The sequence below is a fragment of the Neolamprologus brichardi genome, chromosome 17, assembly GCF_056152115.1.
Source record: "Neolamprologus brichardi isolate AB-2024 chromosome 17, ASM5615211v1, whole genome shotgun sequence".
Lineage (NCBI taxonomy): Eukaryota > Metazoa > Chordata > Actinopteri > Cichliformes > Cichlidae > Neolamprologus > Neolamprologus brichardi.
In genome coordinates, this window is record NC_142120.1 from 2,220,709 (window position 1) to 2,237,234 (window position 16,526).

The window sequence follows — 16,526 nt, forward strand, 5'->3', positions numbered from 1 at the left end:
ACCTCGTAAGACCGGTACGGTGGTGCCAAGCTCAGGGGATCCAGCAGGGGAGATAACTGCGCCTTTTGGTACCAACGTATCAACATGAAGATGTCTATTAGGATATTATCTTATAACTGTCGTGGTCTACGTTTGGGACAGAGTGCAGGGGGCAAAGCTCGACGGATTGTTGTGGACAGTCTGCTTGCAGAATGTGACATTTTATGCTTGCAGGAGACATGGTTGTCCAAACAGGACCTGGGAAAACTTAACTGTCTAAATGCAAGTTTTTTGGGAGTGGGGGAATCAACAACTGATCTCAGCACAGCTATAGTCAGAGGCAGAATACCTGGAGGGGTTGCTGTGCTTTGGGATAAAAAAATAGACCCTATGATAAAGCCCATTAGACTGGATGTAGACTGGTGTATTGGTATACAATATACACAGAACAATAGTAGTTTTATCATTCTTAATATTTATACTCCCTATGAATCTTGTCAAAATGAGCAAGAATACCTCAGTAGGCTGGCTTTTATTAATGCATTTATTCAAGACAACGATACCTACAGCATATATGTTTTGGGTGATTTTAATGCTGATCTCACAGACAGCAGTTCTCGGTTTGCTAACCACTTAACTCACTTTTGTCAAGTTAATAATCTTATCTTGTCTACCAAAGTGTTACTGCCTGCAGATAGCTATACATACATAAGTGAAGCCTGGCATAGTACATCATGGCTGGACCACTGTATCTGTACAGCTGATGGGCATGCAGCTTTAGCAAACATGACTATTAGGTATGAGGTAACTGTGTCAGATCATATACCTTTTGGTTTTACTGTGAATGTGGAACAAATGCCAGCAACAACTGGGAATAATATTACTAATATTGCTACCAGTGTAAAATTAGACTGGTCAGCATGTAGTGAAGATGATTTCTTAGCTTATCATATTAATACCGATATACATTTGAACAACATTTCTTTGCCCAAAGAAGCTCTTTTGTGCAAGGATGTCAACTGTAAGAATGCTGTGCATAAACATTTACTCTGCTCCATGTATGATGATATAGTGACTGCTCTGTATGAAAGTGGCACACTGCTTGATAAACAATATAAGCATAAGAAACCTAACATCAGACCTGGCTGGAAAGAACATGTATCCATGTATCATGATGAAGCTCGCATAGCTTATAAATGTTGGGCCATGGCTGGAAGACCTAAACAAGGCCCAGAATTTGAACAGAAAAAATGTGCGAATGCCAGATATAAGTACGCTGTTCGCTTTATAACTAAAAATGAGCAAATGCTGAGAGCAGATTCTTTGGCCAGGAAAATGCTGTGTAATAATATGGCAGATTTTTGGAAAGAGGTGAAAGCTCTTAATAACTGTAAACCATCTCTACCATCAACTGTTGAAGGTGTTTCTGGGGCAGATAACATTGCAGCGTTATGGAGACAGCATTACAGTGCGTTGTTTAACTGTATAAAAAGTGATCCATATGAGGACAATCTTGACATGAGTAATGACACAATAAGTGTAAGGACACATGAAGTATATGAAGCCATTCATAGGTTGTCTGATAATAAAGCTTCTGGTTTGGATCACATCAGTGCAGAACATTTAAAACATGCTAGTTTAAGGCTAGCTCCTCTTTTAGCACTCTGTTTCACTGGGTTTATGATTCATGGCATATTACCAGACTCAATGCTGTGTATTTTACTGGTACCAGTTATGAAGGACAAAGCTGCAAAAGTGAGCTGTTTGGATAATTACAGGCCAATTGCACTAGCCAGTATTTTATCTAAGGTGTTAGAAATAATCTTGTTTGACAGAGTTAGTGTGTTCATCTCTTCTCTGGATAATCAGTTTGGCTTCAAACCAAAGCACGGCACTGACATGTGCATATATGCACTCAAGGAAATAGTCAGTTTGTATAGGACTAAAAATTCATCTGTCCTCGTGTGTTTCATTGATGCCTCTAAGGCTTTTGATCGAGTGAACCACAGAAAACTTTTTGATAAATTGAAGACACGGGGGGTTCCTCAATACATCGTGAGGATTCTCTCTTACTGGTACGCTCATCAGAACATGCAGGTTAAATGGGGAAGCAGTATTTCTGCCCCCTTTGGTGTCAGCAATGGTGTCAGACAGGGTGGGATTTTGTCTCCAATTTTATTTAATTTATATGTTGATGATTTGTCCATACAGCTGAGAGCCTGTAACACTGGGTGTATATTAGGTAAAACATTGATAAATCATCTTATGTATGCAGATGACCTGGTTGTTTTTAGTCCAAGCAGTGCTGGATTACAGGATCTTCTTAATGTCTGTACTGAATATGGTGTGCAATATGACATTGAGTACAATGCTGCTAAAAGTGCTGTTTTGATATGTAGAACCAAGCAGGATAAACAGCTAAATTTCCCTTTGTTTAAACTGGCACACAAAACTCTTGAAGTTCATAAAAAGGTGAAATACCTTGGTCACTTTATTACTGAGCAAATGAATGATGATGATGACATGTACAGACAACGATGCAAGCTCTATGTGCAGGCAAATACGATTGCACGCAAATTCAGCTTTTGTTCACTTCCAGTTAAAGTGGCTTTGTTTAACTCTTGATCTACGTTAAAAATTTATACCCATTCGTTGCCCTTCGTACCCAAAATGGTCCCCTGACAAAAGGTGCTATAGCAATATCATATATCAATTTTTTTTAATTTTTTTTTCACATCAGATCTTTTAAACAACTCCAGACCTAACCACAGATATAAAGTTTTTCATAATTTTTTAAATATTTTTTAGGTTTTTATGGCTTTATTGTCATAAAAAACCCTGTTTTTTGGGGGTGAAAAACCCCATAATATGCAATATTTTCAAAAAATTAGTTGCAAATGGAAATATTTGGCATGAAGTTATTACAGCCTTGAATAGGTAAATAATTCACAACAACATTGATTTGGATGCATTATTATTTTTGGAGCAATAAGAGTTTTTCAAATTTACACCCATCCTTTGCCCTTCGTACCCAAAATGGTCCCCTGACAAAAGGTGCTATAGCAATATCATATATGAATTTTTTTTTCATTTTTTTTCACATCAGATCTTTTAAATAACTCCAGACCTAACCACAGATATAAAGTTTTTCATAATTTTTTAAATATTTTTTAGGTTTTTATGGCTTTATTGTCATAAAAAACCCTGTTTTTTGGGGGTGAAAACCCCATAATATGCAATATTTTCAAAAAATTAGTTGCAAATGGAAATATTTGGCATGAAGTTATTACAGCCTTGAATAGGTAAATAATTCATAACAACATTGATTTGGATGCATTATTATTTTTGGAGCAATAAGAGTTTTTCAAATTTACACCCATCCTTTGCCCTCCGTACCCAAAATGGTCCCCTGACAAAAGGTGATATAGCAATATCATATATAAAATTTTTTTTCATTTTTTTTCACATCAGATCTTTTAAACAACTCCAGACCTAACCACAGATATAAAGTTTTTCATAATTTTTTAAATATTTTTTAGGTTTTTATGGCTTTATTGTCATAAAAAACCCTGTTTTTTGGGGGTGAAAACCCCATAATATGCAATATTTTCAAAAAATTAGTTGCAAATGGAAATATTTGGCATGAAGTTATTACAGCCTTGAATAGGTAAATAATTCATAACAACATTGATTTGGATGCATTATTATTTTTGGAGCAATAAGAGTTTTTCAAATTTACACCCATCCTTTGCCCTCCGTACCCAAAATGGTCCCCTGACAAAAGGTGATATAGCAATATCATATATTAATTTTTTTTTCATTTTTTTTCACATCAGATCTTTTAAACAACTCCAGACCTAACCACAGATATAAAGTTTTTCATAATTTTTTAAATATTTTTTAGGTTTTTATGGCTTTATTGTCATAAAAAACCCTGTTTTTTGGGGGTGAAAACCCCATAATATGCAATATTTTCAAAAAATTAGTTGCAAATGGAAATATTTGGCATGAAGTTATTACAGCCTTGAATAGGTAAATAATTCATAACAACATTGATTTGGATGCATTATTATTTTTGGAGCAATAAGAGTTTTTCAAATTTACACCCATCCTTTGCCCTCCGTACCCAAAATGGTCCCCTGACAAAAGGTGATATAGCAATATCATATATTAATTTTTTTTCCATTTTTTTTCACATCAGATCTTTTAAACAACTCCAGACCTAACCACAGATATAAAGTTTTTCATAATTTTTTAAATATTTTTTAGGTTTTTATGGCTTTATTGTCATAAAAAACCCTGTTTTTTGGGGGTGAAAACCCCATAATATGCAATATTTTCAAAAAATTAGTTGCAAATGGAAATATTTGGCATGAAGTTATTACAGCCTTGAATAGGTAAATAATTCACAATAACTTGGATGCATTATTATATTTGGAACAATGAAAATTTATTGCAAAAACAAACTGAACTAAGCTTAACAAACAAAACAACAAACTGAACAAAGATGTTATTTACATCTTATAACATGAACAAAATGAACTAAGCTTAACAAACAAAAGAACAAACTGAACAAAGATCTTATTTACATTTTATAACATGAACCGCAAAGGATTTTGGAATGCACTTTGCAGACCGGGGCACCACATTTGCAGCAGCTCATTCGGATTCTCCTGCGCCTTTTACACGATGTGCACTGGTTTCGTAGCATGGAATGCTGCTCCTCCTCCTCCTCCTCCTCCTCCTGCTCCTGCTGCTCCTGCTGCCTCTGCTGCCTCTGCTGCCTCTGCTGCCTCTGCTGCCTCTGCTGCCTCTGCTGCCTCTGCTGCCCCTGCTGCCCCTGCTGCTGATCTTTGCCCTGGGCCTGTAAGACCAGGCTGGCTGCAAATGGTGTTCTGGGTAGCCGTGTTCTTGTCATCATTGTTGGGGTGATAAGGGCCCTGCCAACCTCGTCAATGAACAGACGCCGCCTGTAGCGCTTTCCTCTGTTCCACTCTGGTTCCACGGCAGTGAACAGGATGAAAGCATTGTAGAGGCTGACATCGATCATGTGGTAGAACAGACACATGGGCCACCTACGTGTCCGCCGACGGCAGGAGTAGGTGCCACAAACCTGCAAAACAAAAAGAAATGATCAGATGATATGAACAGATTTATCCAGCCATAAGCAAGGGATTCTTTCTGCCTGTGGGCACCAAACTAGACACCCCCCCCCCCTTAACTATCAAAACTATCATAGTCTAAAATTATCATCTCATATCAAAACTGTCATAATCACATTATCTGACTTTATCAGTTATAAAAATGAGAAACAGTAAACAATTTGGCATGAATGAATGACTTATAATTGTGCTTACCTGGTCCAGATGGTCCACAGCCGCTTTGCATTTGTTGTAATCCAGGATGATCTGGGGCTTTCTCTTCCCAAAGTCCTGGACCTGTGGCTCACGGTGCCTGGTGCTCAGCACAACAACATTTTTTCTTCTTTTGGGGACATAAGATACGACAGCCCTGTTGCGGCTAAAGCCAAAGACAGACGACAGAACGTCTCTGTCTCGAATGTTCAGAAGCTGTGGGGGCAGCTCAGGTTTATTCAACCGTAGCGTGCCCACCAGGGCCATCCTCCTCTTCCTCAATTCCTCTGCAAGAGGAAATGAAGTAAAAAAATTGTCAGTGGTGACTGTGTGGCCCTGCAGCCCCTCTGTTAACTCCAGCACCACCCGCATGCCTTGGTTCATCTCTCTGTTCGCTGATGCAGACTTTCCTGTGTAGACTTGAAGCCTCCACGCATAGGAGGTCTGCACATCGCAGAGGGCCCAGATCTTTAGCCCATATTTAGCCGGTTTGGAGGGCATATACTGCTTGAATGAACAGCGGCCCTTAAAAGGGACCAGCTGTTCATCTACACAGATATCCCTCCCTGGGTTGAAAAATTTGGGCAGGCGGTCGCTCCATTTGCTCCAAATATCTTTTATAGGCGTCAGCTTGTCCCCCCTGTAGCGACCTGGGCGAGAAAGTCGATCATCGAATCTGATTGCCAGATTAATTTGAGCAAATCTTTTCTGTGACATGGTGGCAGGAAAAAGAACTCGTCCTGTCTCCCCATCCCACAGGCTTGTTGTTGATTCATGTTGGGACCTGTACATGCCAGCCAGGACCAGAAGCCCCATGTAGGCTCGCAGCTCCTCCTCATCTGTGTCCTTCCACTCTTTCACCGATCTTTTTCCCTGCAGGTTTGTAAAATGCAGGATTAACTGCATAATGTCCTCCGCAAAAAAAAGATTGAAACTGCTCACAGGGCTACTGATCCTAGCAATTGCATAGTGAGTTGGTCCTGGGGTCAAAATGGGAGGAGGAAAAAAGGGCAGGACCTCTTCATGGGTGGGTTGCCACATGATTTCTCCATTTTTTGATGTCCACTGATGGTCAGCCTCCAGTCTTGTCTCTTCTTCCTCTTCTTCCTCCTCCTCCTCAGACAAGCTGCAAAGCTCCTCTGTGCCTGGCAAATATTCCTCCCCTTCGCTGTCAGAAAAATCTCCACTGCTTGGAGTGGTATCTTTTTCGCTTTCTGAAGAGTGCAAAACTGCAGCAACAGCCTCCTCTAAACTGAGTGTACGCTTCATGGTGTCTGTGCAGAAATGACCACTAAGACCAGGCTGCAAAGTATTCTCATAGACTTCAAAGGTGCACCTGCATAAACATGCTATACCATGCATCCAATAAGAGAGAGGAGGCTCTCTCGATCAAGAAAAAACATAAACACAGCCCCTTTGGCCTTTGATAATCTCTCTCCCTCTCTCTCTCTCTCTCTCACTCACTCACTCACACACACACACGCACATGCACACATGCACACACACACACACAGACACACACAATACCATTTTATGGTGGTTAGATGTTTTATTGTCATGCATTTTGCAAGGTAAGATAACCATGTCCTGCATTCAAAACCACTGAAAATGTCTATGGTGGTGCTGTGCCTAATATTGTGCTCATTTGATCCAAAACCTATTTTTCCTTTATTTTGAAGGCAGAGGCTTAGATCCATTAGGTATTCACGAGAAAAGCATTATCACATGTCAGGATTACATCATATCGAAAATATGTGATTATAATGGGAGTCAATGGGGCCCAAAATGGTACAAGGGCAACCAGAGGTAGTAAATATGTGAATCTCCTTTACTATACACCACACCATAGAGGGGATCATTGAATTTTAAAAAATATTCCTAAAACACACATCCTGGCCAAGTATCATGCAACTGGTCTTTAAAATGACTGATATATTATAGAATCAAACATCCAAAAGTACCCAAAATGGTCCCTGGATCGCTAAGGTGACTTAAGAGTTAAAGCGTATTGCACACCGCTATATACTGCCCCCTTGTGGTCATCCTACAAACAATGTAGCATGCTGAAGCTACATGTTGCATATAATGATGCAATGAGAATCCTTTGCAGGATACCTAGAAGTGGTAGTGCCAGCCAGATGTTTGTAGCTGTGGGTGTTTGGACTTTTAAAGCACTTTTAAGAAAGTTAATGTTCAATTTTAGAGAACGACTGGATGGTTCGAGAAACAGTATAATTTTAGCACTTACAGATCCGACAGTGAGTGGTTCCCGTTACTCATCCAGTCTGAGAAAGCACTGGTTAAAGTGTTTGTGTATTTATTGATTTATTTTAAGTAATTGTGTTTTATGTATATTATGGTTTTATATTTTTACAAATGTTTTATATACTTATTTATATACTTATATATATTTAATGGTTTATATCTTGTGTTGGGGGGCGGGGGGGGGGGGAGTTGTGTTTCTGTCTTGTTTTTTATGGACATGAAGTCTGCCAATAAAGATTGATTGATTGATTGATTTGTATGCGCAAAGCAGATTTTCTGTGCGCAGAGACCGCGCGCAGCTTAGAGGGAACATTGCATCCAACTATTATTAAGTTAGTTTCTACATGAGTTCAACATTTATACTCCAAAGCTGCACTGAAAGTTACAGACACAAGGGGGCGTGCTTACTCTACTTTCTAAAACGTTCAACGTGCACTTCTTTTCTTTTCCCGTCACCGGGTTGTTGTTTTTTTGTTCTTAAATTAAGATCAGCGGGTTTAATCAATCTCATTAACAGGATATGAGTGAGAAATATTTCTGCTGATGTTTCCTGTGATGTCTGCGTAGACCCGACTGTTTGGTCGGCTCGGCCACTTCAACCAGATCCTGTTGTTATTATTGGGTTGACAGGAGCGTACTAATGAGCACTTTTCCTCTAACTGAACCATGACATGATGGAAAAATACCGCATGCATGATACGGTCCGTCAAAACAGCCACACGAGGCTCAAATGATTAAAATGTCTTGTCTGTTAAGAAGGATGCTTTGTTCCACTTACAAAGAAAGTAACAAACAAACAAACAAATAAAAAGAAATAAAGCTACAGGCTTTCTGTGTTTTACAGGTAAAGCTGTACATTTTAAACGATGTTAATCCTACAACTGTACATGAAAACACAATAAACATTCTATTAATGAAAATACAGAGAAATAAAGTAACATGTGACAAATTCAAATACATTGTTACAATTTCATTTACATTGAATTTGCTGTGAATTAATTTACAGTAACTTTAATAAATTACTGTAAATTCCAGTTACAGCAGCAGAGCAAGAAGAGTGTAGAGAATAAGTTGATTATGGGTGGAGGGAGTTACAGCCAAACGCAGTCATAGCCTCTTTAAATACTAAAGATAAACATGTTTTTACTGAGACGCTGCTAATGCTACAGTAATGTCCCCAACTTGAAGGTCGGGAGGCGTTGAATCAACCCTGTTTTCCTTCTCTTGCACTGTCATTGCAGCTTTGAACTGCACCTTTTTGACCTTAAACACCTGTAAACCTCATATTTAACAGTACAAATGGTGAATATAGGAGTTTATTTATTTTGGCAGTGACAAGAAACTCAGCTGCCAACAGGGGGAGAGAGAATAATATGATTTTACTCTTGATCTATAATTTAATAATTGCTAAAACAAAGATGCAGTAAATGTAAATTGTGTAAGAATAGTTTTAGTGTGTGTGTGTTTTATTCTAAAATAGATGGCAGCTGTAAGGAGAAATCAGATTCACAATAAACAGAACATATACAGAAAGCAGTCAGCTGCTATTTGAGTGTCCATGTGATTTTTATTTGGAAGCTTTAAAGTCTGGGATGAAGCTAAAAGAATTTCCTTCGTGTTACTGAACAGTCGGTTCAGACACTTTTCTTTTTTTTCTTCTTCTTTTGCTCGGAAGTGTGTAAAGTCCGACACACGTGTTTTGATGTCCTTCCAGCTGTTTGTGGCGAATCACGCTGTCTGGACTAGAGGACCCTCCCTACACCCTGTGAGATCACTGCACATTTAATTAGACAGGATCCGCCAATTAATGGGTGGTCACACTGTAGCGCTCGGCCTTTTAAAAGCAGGCGGAGCCGAACCTTCAGCAGTGCTCCGAGGCTCTGGCGAGGTGAGCCACATTTCTGTTCCCGTGTTGTCCCTCTTTGGCACATCAGTCAGAAACATCACAGAGTTTGTGTGCGTGCTTTTGTGTCTACTTTCAGATTCTACAGGAGGATGTCTTCCACGCTACTTTGTGCGCTTATTTTTCTGGCTTGTGCTTTGACATTTAGTGGCGCTCAGAGTGAGTATAACTGGTTTCCATTCTTTAATATTCTTTGGTATCATTTGTTTTCCTGGAATGCTTCAGGTTTTTTCTGCTTGTACTCGTTCATATTTACTCTGTTAAATAATTATTTACCTGCGGGGGAACCTATGTGTACCTTATGTATTTGTCACTACTGCAGAAATCAATTCCTGGCAGGGTTGCACAGACTGTGCCCTCAAGCGGGAGCGCAGGTGTCGTCTTATCGCTGCACCCTCTGCCTCTGACATTTATCCTTCTTTTCCTGCTACTGACAGCGAGCTGCAGAGGACGATGCGGTGGCGAGTACTACAGGGGTTACAGATGCCAGTGTGACTATAGCTGTCTGTCTTATGGAGAGTGCTGCAACGACTATGAATCTCAGTGCACCACAAGTGAGGCCTTTTCCTTGTTTGGATCTACAGCATCCAGCAGAATTGAGATTTTTGGTCACCATTACTGAACCTTTACACATAATAACGTCTAATAACCAGCTGTGCAGTCTCACTGTGTTTGTGTGTCTATTATAATGTTTGTGCGCAACAGAAAACTCATGTAAGGGGCGCTGTGGAGAAAACTTCAAACGAGGCCGGCTGTGTAGCTGTGACTCTGACTGCGCAACGTACGACCAGTGCTGTCCGGACTACAAGAACCACTGCGACGCACAAGGTCGGTCCTTTCTAGCTCATTCAACTCCTGTGTGTATGTGACGGATTCTTAATGCATGCTAAACAGATAGATATCATCATCATCCTCAGTTCATCTGTGGAGTCATACAGCCCTTATGTAACAGATTACATTTAGTCATCAATATAATATACCATCAGCTCATGCACGTTGTTATTATATAATTATGGCAATTTGTGACGCAAGTTGTGCACAAACGGGGAGGAAGATGCTAGGATGAATGTGTCTGTGAAGGTTCTCAGTCATCCAGCTCATTGTAGTCTAAGGAGCTTGGAAAGAAAAGCGTCTGGACTTCTTTAAGTCGCTTGAAGACGTTTCACCTCTCAGCCGAGAAGCTTCTTCAGTTCTAGGGTCAAATGGTGGGGACGAAGGTAAAGATCAAAGGTCACTCTTTCGAGGATGCTAATGGTCACATTTTGGAAAGAGAAGACAGATGGTTTGAAAGAAACATATATGTCCACTGTGAACGACCATCTTTGAACAGAGGGCGGGGCTTACCACACCAAGGGGGCTCTGGGACTCTTCACCATTTGACCCGAGAACTGAAGAAGCTTCTCGGCTGAGAGGTGAAACGTCTTCAAGCAACTTAAAGAAGTCCAGACGTTTTCCAAGCTCCTTAGACTAGGATGAATGTGACGTCCCCGCTCTGACTCTGCCTGCATGTCCATCACCAGCATGCACAGTACGGCAGTATAACCGCAGCATGCAGCGCATGCAGTAATCTGCAACGATGCAACGTTTGACATTAATTTCTGTCTTGGTAATTGCTGCAGAACAGAACAGTGGAGAGGCCAGTGCTGCAGCAGCAAAGAAGACTAGTTCATGCAATAATGTAAATGATAACAAATCCAAAGGTATATTTTTCTTGGTAAAAGGTTTGATTTCTCTGAGATTTTCAGTCATTTGGGGTTAAAGGCAGGTTTTATAGGGGCTACACCAATAATGGAGATTTCTGTTCCCGTTCGTGAACGTTCCCACAGATCAAACTTTGAAAGAGGCAACAGACCAGCTTTCTACGTTCAGCGAGGGAAACGATGAAGGTGAGTTTGCTCTTTTCGAACTTTTCTAGAGAAGGTTATGACAGGAACAAACGCTCACTCAGTCACTTTGATGACTGTCGTGAACTTGATTCGGTGGGTTTTAAAACGCATACGTCAGGAGGATGTTTATGGCTGTGAATTTGTCACGGTGGTTTATTTTCGGGGCTAAATCCAGGGGCATTAGCCTCACGGGCCAAATGAAACACAAGGAAGCAGTGTTGTTGTGAGTGGACTGTGTGTGGGAGGGTTGGGCTGAGTCACAAGAGAGGAAAGCGCTAAATGATGCCAGGATAGGACATTTTCTGGGAGTTTTCTTCAATCAAAGCTCTGAACACTCTGGAGGAGGACATGTAGGAAAAACAAAGACGGCCGATTAAATGATTAAAATGTTTGTGTGAACCCTGCTGCTGCCAACAGATGACTCTTCAGTTCCTCCGGTCGCTCCAACATCACATCCATCAGACGATCCCACTGATGGTGAGCAAAGCTCTTTCCCAATAAAGTTACGCAACTCTTACGTCTGAGTGCGCACCTCATCTCGCTCGTGTCACATTCTCACAGATGCGTCCGGCCCGATCTTTCCCACTGAAGACTTTTCTAAAACTGAACCTGAAGATCTGGAGGCCAGTCCAGTCCCGGAGATCAGCAGTGACTATGAGCTCTCCACGGTTGACCCGCTGGGTGAGATTTCTACCGAGGCCACCCCGACTACAGCGAGGACTCCTTCAGACAACGACGAGCTCGTCAGCACCACTGCAGAGGCTCTGAGTGACAGCACGAGTACGTGAGATATCTGTTTATGGCATTTGATTCATACAGTTTTTGTGAGTTACTTTAGCAATAGATTGCAGAAAAAACCCCAAATGTAGCAACTAAGATACAAATTGCAACTAAAATATGCAAATTGATATTTAATTATTTTATTAAATTGATTAAAAGACTTGATTTACAGTGATGTGACTTTCTCTCTGCTCACAACAGCAGCCGACCACATTTCCAGCGAGCCAACATCAACTTCAGTCCCCTCAGTCGAGCCCAGTTCAACCAGCTCCCCACAGCTGGACACGCAGACACCAGCAGTGGCTGTTACGGATGCTGTCTTTCCCTCTGATGAGCCAGATAACTCACTGCTCACCATCACCCCTGCCTCCACAACCATCCCCGAGGAAGCCACTTCAAGCCTCCCTGATGATGTCACTGCAAGCAACCCTTCAGTTCTTCCTTCCACCAGTGCTTCCTCAGTGGGATCTGAGGAGATATCAACGGTTGAAGCTGTGACCACCCACGCTCCCTCACCCACAACTGCAGCGTGGAGTGATGCCACAGACGATCTGCTGACAGACACCTCCAAACCCACCGGGGCTCAAGAACCAGAGCCGACTCCACCTGTGGAAAAACCACAGCCAGAGCTAGACCCAGCTAAGCCCACTTCTAAACCTGACACGAAGCCCCTGGAAACCCAGAATACAGACGATACAGGAGATTACCAAGCAGGTAAGACTGTTTAAAAAAAATAATTTGACCAGATTCTTTATGTCACATGCAGAAAACACCTGAGGGACTCACTCTGTGATGGGCACAAGTACCACAATTTCCAAAAATCTAATTTGTTTTACGAGTCTGGCACGATCGCAGGCTGCTACCAGTTTTATGAGCTCAGTTGTTTTTTTATTTTCCCTCACGCTGTAAATAAATCTGGCTTTCCTCCAAAACTGGAAGTAAAGTTCAGCCACATTTAAGAGGTGAAAAAAAGCTCACAAAACAGCAGAAAATGACAGTTAACGCCCAGAAACACAGTCTGAGATTACGTGGTGGGTGGTGTTTATTCCCACGGTGTCTTTACTTTCCCCAGATGACAGCAACGATACAAACCTATGCAGCGGGCGGCCCGTCAGCGGAGTCACCACTCTGAGGAACGGCACGATGGTGGTGTTCAGAGGTTAGTGCAGCTCGTGTGCAGTTTTAACTGCAAGGATCAGTCGTGTCATCCTGGTCCAACAACAGTGGATTTGCATATAAGAGAGCAACTAATGGAATGCATTGAAGACAGGGAGAACTGAGGGGAAATTATTTTGAAGCATTAAACTGAGAGAATGAAATTACAATGTTACAATAGGTTATCTAAAACTCTATATAGTGATATTATCACTTTTACAGGTCACTACTTCTGGTTGCTGGATAGTAACAGGGTGCCAGGTCCACCCAGAGGCATCACCCAGGTGTGGGGCGTCCCGTCACCCATTGACACCGTGTTCACCCGCTGTAACTGCCAGGGCAAGACGTACATTTTCAAGGTAAACTGACCAATCTCAGCAGAACCACTGAGCGAACAGCATTTACAGAGTTTAACACAGCACGGTGTTCACAGGGAAGTCAGTACTGGAGATTTGAAAACGACGCTGTGGACCCTGGCTATCCCAAAGTCATTACAACAGGGTTCGACGGGCTGCAGGGCCACATCACGGCCGCCCTGTCGGTGCCCCAGTACAAGAGGAGGGCAGAGTCAGTCTACTTCTTCAAGAGAGGTAAAAATTAAGGGGGCGGAGCTTATTAAACTACCAGAAAAGATATATTTTGCTGTTCATTGCTTCAGAAAGAGAATTGTAATAAACAATGTGTACAATGTTTATGTTTTGAACACATAAAAAGTCTTTAAGATGTTTACTTTCTTTTCCTCTAGGTGGAATGGTTCAGAAGTATTCATACCAGGCTGGTGTCAGGCCAACATGTGCCAAGAAAGTCAAGTATGCCATTTACACAGTCCGCAACCGAGTGGTTCGACAAGCAGGTAACCCATCATTGTTTATTTCGATCATGTAAACAATATACAAAGTTCATTTAGCAAAGAAGAGAAGAGAAACAGCTATACAACATAAAGCCAATACATTTCACTATCACCTGTTCTGATTCAGTTACATATAGAAGGAGCAGGAAGAAGTAGTCCCGCCCCTTCGCCACGAGTTATCGTTAATATTCAATCAGCTTCCTTACAGATATAATCTGCAGTAATAATAATAACGACTGTAGCATCCAGAACTGATGGTTGTTGAATGACCTTTATTATTCCTTGCCGTGTATCAGACAACGAACCAACGTAAGAGCAAATAAAACAATTACCATGTTATTCATGTAACACCATTTCAACCGCTCATTACGCTGGTCTAACCGTTTTCTATTAAACTATATAATACATATTATGCATTTCAGACTGCTCAACTTAAATCATGTACATTACAAACCTTGTTCCCCTGTCGACTGTAGCTAGAACCATTCATTTTGTACAATTTAACCATGTTTTTCTCTCCCTTTTCTCTAAACTAGCAATAGTTTACCGTTTTCTTCCGTCTTTTTTGTACATCAAGCTGGTTACCGTTACCATCATTCACTTCCGGTCACACAGGAAGTTACCAAAATAAAAGTTATATTACGTAAATATGAGCTAGCTTTACATATCCGCCGTTACAACGACATATTTCTAATATATTTATACCACATTATATCATTGTGTTTTTGTGGTTCGATAACTTTGCCTCCACTTTTAAAAAGTTAATGTAGAATCCAACAAGTATGAATACAATTTCCATTCACTGAATTTTAACATTTTCCCTTTCTTTACAACTCATAAAGAACACAACTTAATAACTCTCTTTATGTTTGTACTCTAACTTTTACAATAGTTGTGCGTGAACTTAGTGTAGAGAACCCCGTTAAGCGTGTTTACAGACGTATAGCTCCATGCTTGGTTAGACTTTGGCTTAAACGTGTACGAGCTGCAGCGCACACACTGCACCGAAAAGTGAGTCATAGCGCGGTGGAGAGGAGCAAATAACTGCAAAATGGAAACAAACACCCTTCGTAAGGTTTATGGGATTAACAAGGGTTAAGAGTTTGTTCACAAAACAAAAACACTGCACTGGTAAGGACAACACCAGTACGGTTTGGCTTCATGGCACAATTTTAAACCTGATCGTTTCGTTTCCAGCCTCCGTTTTAGGACCGGTCATCAACATTAGGACATCCTGGAGAGGCTTCCCGCCCGCCGTCACAGCCGCCGTGTCTGTGCCCACAACCGCCGAGCCAGAGGGCTACAGATACTTTGTCTTCTCAGGACGTAAGTCACACACTGGCCTGTTTACAGAGCTGGAATAAAAGCGTGCGGTTTGGCAGCGTTTAAAGCAGCAGTGGTGCTTACGCACGTCTTTGTTGCTCAACTTCAGAAGCACAAAATGTCCTTCACGTGTCCATCGGCATGTCGTTAACAAGGACCACGTGTGTGTGTGTGTGGGTGTTCACCTGCAGCTCAGATTTACTGCACAGTTCCCACAGTCAAGATTTCCATTTCAATGGTGATGCATAAGAAAACAGACGGGTGTCCGTGGACGAGCTGTCCACTACAAACTGTAACAGCGACCGTGTTGATAAACACGTTCATGCCAGTCTACCTGAATATAGCTGCACGAAGGAAAAATATTGTTTTGTAAGTATCAGCTATTAATGTAATGGTCTAATGAACTTGCTGTTTATTCTACTTCTGCAGCAAAATCCTACAACGTGAGGTTGGACGGTGAACGTCCCGTCATCGCTCCTCCTACAGCCGGCTCATCACCGCAGTCCAACAACTTCATCAGATGTTCGCAGTAAAACAACAAAAATGTTTTCACTTTGTAAGTTTATTATAATCATCATAAAACACATCAGGATGGACGCAGTTACAAGAAAGTATCTAATCGCATTAACAAAATGAAACTAAATCAAAGCCCAACACGCTTCATAACAGAACATGATCACGTCTGAGCTTTCCTGAAGGAACGATGAGCTCTTCACTTTGATTTTTCCTTCATCGGGCGAATCTTCTCCCCTGTTTCCATGAAGGAAAAGCTTGACCTGTGGAGATGGAAGCATGTTTTTAGACGGGCTTACTGCACCGATGTAAAGAAATTAATAAAACAAAAATGGTCAGAGTGACTGTAAAATGTGTAATAATAACCACAATGAATGTACCGTGTTTCCTGTCGTGCTTTTCATTAATAAAAACCTGAATGAAATGTCTGAAGTCCTTCATGAGTGGCCATTTAAAGCAGTAATAAAATCATTGCTCAGTCTTGTGCCCATTATAACGTTCGTGTTACATCACTGTTA

At 41.1% G+C, this 16,526-nt stretch overlaps 2 protein-coding genes across 3 annotated transcripts in view; one reads left to right on the forward strand and one right to left on the reverse strand.

The window, feature by feature from the left end:
* Window positions 1-9,378: 9,378 nt before the first annotated feature.
* Window positions 9,379-16,436, forward strand: prg4b (proteoglycan 4b). 2 transcript variants are annotated; one of them, XM_087831135.1, is made up of 14 exons: window positions 9,518-9,660; window positions 9,939-10,055; window positions 10,207-10,329; window positions 11,121-11,201; window positions 11,328-11,387; window positions 11,805-11,864; window positions 11,949-12,167; window positions 12,369-12,881; window positions 13,240-13,326; window positions 13,545-13,681; window positions 13,756-13,912; window positions 14,068-14,175; window positions 15,370-15,498; window positions 15,925-16,436. In XM_087831135.1, exons 1-14 carry the CDS (start codon window positions 9,594-9,596, stop codon window positions 16,026-16,028), a joined length of 1,962 nt encoding a protein of 653 aa, XP_087687261.1. In that variant the 5' UTR covers window positions 9,518-9,593; the 3' UTR covers window positions 16,029-16,436. The 2 variants fall into 2 exon arrangements, with proteins under 2 accessions (XP_087687260.1, XP_087687261.1); XM_087831134.1 differs by lacking the exon at window positions 11,121-11,201 and having other exon boundaries at window positions 9,379-9,660.
* The window catches only part of tprb (translocated promoter region b, nuclear basket protein), a 29,892-nt gene continuing 29,407 nt past the window's right edge, over window positions 16,042-16,526 (reverse strand). The window contains exon 50 of the mRNA XM_087831133.1: window positions 16,042-16,271. Within this exon, the coding sequence (XP_087687259.1) occupies window positions 16,225-16,271 (47 nt within the window). The 3' untranslated portion in view covers window positions 16,042-16,224. The remainder of the gene's footprint in view (window positions 16,272-16,526) is intronic.

What these genes read in the sequence shown, in the direction of transcription:
- prg4b (XM_087831135.1), top strand. Translation starts at nt 9,594, where the DNA reads ATGTCTTCCACGCTACTTTGTGCGCTTATTTTTCTGGCTTGTGCTTTG. An exon ending in AAATGATAACAAATCCAAAG is followed by an intron (nt 11,202 to 11,327) that starts GTATATTTTTCT and finishes ACGTTCCCACAG; the next exon opens with ATCAAACTTTGAAAGAGGCA. An exon ending in CAGCGAGGGAAACGATGAAG is followed by an intron (nt 11,388 to 11,804) that starts GTGAGTTTGCTC and finishes TGCTGCCAACAG; the next exon opens with ATGACTCTTCAGTTCCTCCG.